Source organism: Helianthus annuus, chromosome 4 (genome assembly GCF_002127325.2).
Source record: "Helianthus annuus cultivar XRQ/B chromosome 4, HanXRQr2.0-SUNRISE, whole genome shotgun sequence".
NCBI classification, from domain to species: domain Eukaryota; kingdom Viridiplantae; phylum Streptophyta; class Magnoliopsida; order Asterales; family Asteraceae; genus Helianthus; species Helianthus annuus.
Genome location: NC_035436.2, coordinates 113,816,786 through 113,821,584, shown reverse-complemented (window position 1 = coordinate 113,821,584; position 4,799 = coordinate 113,816,786). Strand labels below are relative to the sequence as shown.

General features: G+C 46.7%; 1 protein-coding gene across 1 annotated transcript; it reads left to right on the top strand.

Moving 5' to 3' along the window:
* Window positions 1–1,816: 1,816 nt before the first annotated feature.
* On the top strand, window positions 1,817–2,884 carry LOC118491537. Its single transcript, XM_035989389.1, has one exon. The coding sequence runs from the start codon at window positions 1,817–1,819 to the stop codon at window positions 2,882–2,884; it is 1,068 nt and encodes a 355-aa protein (XP_035845282.1).
* The last annotated feature ends 1,915 nt before the right edge of the window (window positions 2,885–4,799 follow it).

The window sequence follows — 4,799 nt, the reverse complement described above, 5'->3', positions numbered from 1 at the left end:
AGGGTTATGATAAAGTAAAGTGCAGGTTCAGCAGGTGCGACATCAAGCTGATCCAAAAGGTGCAGAAGCTGGCTCAGGAGCAGGCTCTAGGGTGTTTAACGGTGTGGTGCCTCGAGCAAGTGATAGTGCAGCAGTCATAACGGCTTCGTCGTCTGTGTCAGTAGTAGAAAGTTGTGATCCGGCCATATATAAGTCTGTAAATGTCACAGACTCGAAGGAGTCTGAAATCGAGGGTATTCTAAAATCAGAGGATAGTTCGTTAACAGGGGTCTCAAAAGTGAAATTAGTAGCAGCGTACTCGTCTAACTTCCCATCATCATGAGTATTATCAGAAGGACCATCAATAATATGTCAACGTCATTTTCAATTCTTCATCGAGTATCCAACCTTCGGAAGGAATGTCCACAAGAGGCGCGTTGTCGAGGATCGGAGCCATGGTGTGCTTACCAACGGGATGACCAGTAATGAAGTGATCATGGACCGAAACAAGAGTGATAGAAGGATTCTTGTCAAAGAAGCCATCCGCAAGGGTAAAATATCATCAGGATCTGGTAGCGCAGACTGTTGGAAATCGTCCTCGTCCTTGGTCAGCATGTTAGGGTCACTCTCAGTGTCTGACGTAAACATCTCTGGCGCGGGTACAGTCTCATCATCTGTGGCGGTGGCCGTAGGGTCGTTATCATCTGACAATTCGTTCCCTGAGGAAGGTGACGTGTGTGTCGGTGCGTAGCATGTATATTCACAGTAATTACTAACAATTAGTGTATGCGAACAACTACCACATATGCACGTACATCAGCCTTAAATCAAATAAGCAGGTAAGTCTCAATTAATGTAAGCAAGTAACCGTCCTAGTCTTCCCCAGACTATCCTCCCAGCCTCTCAGACTGAACCTCCTAGTCTCTCAGACTATCCTCCTAGCCTCCCAGACTGAACCTCCTAGTCTCCTAGACTACCCTCCCAGTCTCTCAGACTGAACCTCCTAGTCTCTCAGACTACCCTCCCAGTCTCTTAGACTGAACCTCCTAGTCTCTCAGACTAATTCCTGGCCTCTCAGACCAGAACTTCCCTAATCTCACAGATTGGCCCCTCAGTCTACATGCCTGAACCATAAATTTTAAAAAAAATGTGCTCATACTTTTGTTTGTAAAAATATTTTGTAAATCCCGGATCTGGACATAATGTATGCAGGGTAAAAATGTTTTTGTGAGAACCCTAGTAATCACAGTCTAGACTCGAGAAGGAATCCTAGTTCGCTATGATCGAGGCTCTGATACCAAGCTGTCACACCCTGGCTTTACGGAAGCGTGGGTTTATTTGGTGTGACTTCTTAATACCATAGCAATCAATCATAACAATGCTATATGGATGGACATTTTACGGCTGCGGTTAAGGTCCTAAGTTCCAGTGGAGTCGCCCCTCTATGTGATTCGACCTTGAAAGCTCTTATTGATAAACACCCTGTGGTGGCGCCCCTTTCCTTGCCTCCCAACCCTCACTCTCAACCCACTCTTGTTGTTGATGACGAGTGCGTGCTCAAATGTATCTGATCCTTTCCTAAAGGGACATCGTGTGGTAGGGACGGGATGCGAGCCCAACACTTGTTAGATGCTATCGGGGGTGAGGGATCAATGGCTTCCTCGGGTTTGCTAACGGCCATTACTGAAGTTGTCAACTTATGGCTTGGAGGATCCTGCCCTAAGGTGCTAGCAGAGTTTGTTGCCTCAGCCCCCTTACCCCGTTACTGAAACCCGATAAAGGAATTCGACCTATCGCTGTGGGAGGTATATGGCGAAGGTTGGTTTCCAAGGTGGCAATGAAGAAGGTTGGGAAAAACATGGCTCGGTACTTGGGAGACTTTCAGTTTGGGGTGGGGATGTCAAATGGTGCAGAGGCGGTGCTTCACAGTGCGAACAGGTTTCTCAACTCCTTTCATGCTGATGGTTCCTTAGCCTTGCTTACTGTGGACTTCTCGAATGCGTTCAACACGATTGACCACACAACCTTCCTGAAAGAGGTTCATCAACATTGCCCGTCAATCTATCGATGGGTTCAATTCCTGTACGCCCAGCCTGCCCGGTTGTATGTTGGTAATGAGTGTATTGGGGCTACTACTGGAGTGCAACAAGGGGATCCCTTGGGGCCCCTTCTCTTTTCTCTTGCCTTACACCCACTCATTCTCAGGGTGCAGGACCGATGTAACCTCCCGTTTCATGCTTGGTACTTGGATGATGGGACGATTATTGGCAATGCGACGGAGGTTGCTAGGGCCTTAGACATTATTAACGAGGAAGGGCCATCCCTAGGACTTTACCTCAACATTAAGAAAACAGAGGTATATTGGCCGACATGTGATGGGCAGAAACTTCAGGACGGGCTTTTCCCGAAAGGGATTGGCAGACCAGAGAGGGGGGTTAAGCTGCTGGGTGGAGCTGTTAGCCGTGACCCTAGCTTCGTTGGCGAGTTGGCAGGGCGGCGGGCGACGGCGGCGGTTGAACTCATGAAACTCTTGCCATGCCTTAGGGACCCTCAATGTGAACTCCTTCTGCTAAGATCGTGCATGGGGGTTGCTAAGTTACTTTTCGGGCTGCGAACTTGTCAACCTTATTTGATGGAGGATGCATCATCTCGGTTCGATGATGGCCTCCTAGAGGCTATAGAAGACATAGTCGTAGGTGGTGGCCCATTCTTTGGGGACCTCCAATGGCGTTTGGCATCCCTGCCAATGCGTCTAGGTGGTTTGGGTCTGCTCTCAGCTCGAGATGTCGGGGTTTATGCTTTTGTGCGTCCAGAGCTCAGTCTTGGGAATTACAGGATCATATCCTTCGGAACAGTGGGGTTGTCGAGCTCGACGTGGACTATCTGCAGGCGCTTGAATGCTTAAATGTCTATCTCCCAGACTTTGATATCGGCGGTTTCTCTAAAAAGGACACCGCCCCCTCGAAACCACAAACAACTTTGGCGAATGCTCTGTTTAGCAAAATCGCTCAAAGACTGGGAGAAAATTCTGATTTGTCACCTCGCCAAAGGGCGGTGTGGGAGTGCCTGAAGGGTCCCCATGCTCAGGATTTTCTGACCGTTATCCCAATTGAGGGGCTGGGACAATGTATGTCAGCAGTAGAATACAGAGCAATCCTTAAATACCGGCTGATGATCCCTATGTATCCAGAAGATGAAACATGCCCAATATGCCGTAAAGCTTGTATGGATAAATACAGAGAGCACGCAGTGCATTGAAAGAGCTCCCTGGGTTCAAATATCGGCATGACTGGGTACGAGATGTTTTGTGGGACATCCTGAGAAGAGCTGGGATTTCAGCTAAGAAAGAGGCTCCTGTGAATTTCCTTACGGACCCCATGGAAGGGAGATCTACTCTGCGACCAGCAGATCTGCTCGTTTTTGGTTGGGCTAGGGGAAACACGCTTGTGTTGACCTCACGGGGGTTTCCCCTCTGGTTGGCTTAAGGGAAAATGGGTTTGTAGCTGGTCAAGCAGAAAGAAAGGCAGAATCGAAGAAAGTTGACAAGCACGCTAAAGCTTGTGCAGAGAACCAGCATGTTTTTGTCCCTTTTGCCTTTGACACATTTGGCTCTCTAGCGCCAGAAGCTATCCAATTCCTGACCAGGGTCCAACGGGTCTTCCACAACAATTGCTCGGCACCAAAGGGACGAGATTTTGTCTTTGGCAGATTAGGGTTTGCCATTCAGAAAGGGGTGGCGGCGCAGCTTGTTGCCCGTCTACGTTTTGTTTTGATGTAACTTGGCAAATATGAATGAAAAATATTTTCTTTTTAACATACTTGTTCTTGAAAACATGATACCAACATAAGTTACAAATCATGACATGTTCAAATGAGTTCACAAAGACTCAACAAAAATACTTAAGTAAAACCGGAGTTTAGAATCATGTCTCCTGCCCAGGAAAGGGATACACCGTCTAAACCCGACAACCATGGATAACATCTTTTATGTCACTACGCAGCTTGACGACACATGCATACCCTTCCAGATCCATTAGTTCCCTGAAATACATGTAGTTTGAAAAGTCAAAAAAAGTTGAGCGAGTTCATGTGTTTAGTATGTGCGCGCGAATAAACCTTTATAATCATTGTAAGTATGAATGTTTCGTAAACTCTAGTATGAAAGCAAATAAGGAAACATATCAGTTAATGTGTATCCACATGGTCCAATCTGCGGGCGCATGGGAGGGGATAGGACCTAGTCACCACATGGTCCAACCTGCGGGCGCATGGGTGGTGTTAGACTGTAATCACCGTATGGTCCAACCTGCGGGCGTATGGGTGAGGCTAAGATGTATTCACCACATGGTCCAATACGCGGGCGCATGGGTGGTGTTGAGTCAAGGTCACCACATGGTCCAACCAGCGGGCGCATGGGTGGGGTTTGTTAAGCTCAAATAGACTTCACCTATCCAATCACATACTCTAACAGTTCCTTTCTAAGCTAACCATACCATTTGTAACTGTCTGTAGCAGTATGTAACATGTATTTCACCCCCCAAGTTATAAAACTGAAAACAGTTAAGAGAAAAAGGGGGACATGAACTCACAATATTGCGTCCTCGTACTCGTAACCCAAATCTCCGCGGCAAACACGACTACCTACAATGGTCTAATGTCTATTAGACGAACGGGTAGTGCTTGTCTTAGTATGTATGATTTTGAGTTACGATTCTGGTATTATTCCAAGTTATAATAATTGTATTTAGTTCTGGAATAATAGTTAGACAACTATTTTAGAGTTATACTTCTCAAGTATTGTATATGTGTATTTCCTTCCC

What these genes read in the sequence shown, in the direction of transcription:
- LOC118491537 (XM_035989389.1), top strand. Translation starts at nt 1,817, where the DNA reads ATGAAGAAGGTTGGGAAAAACATGGCTCGGTACTTGGGAGACTTTCAG.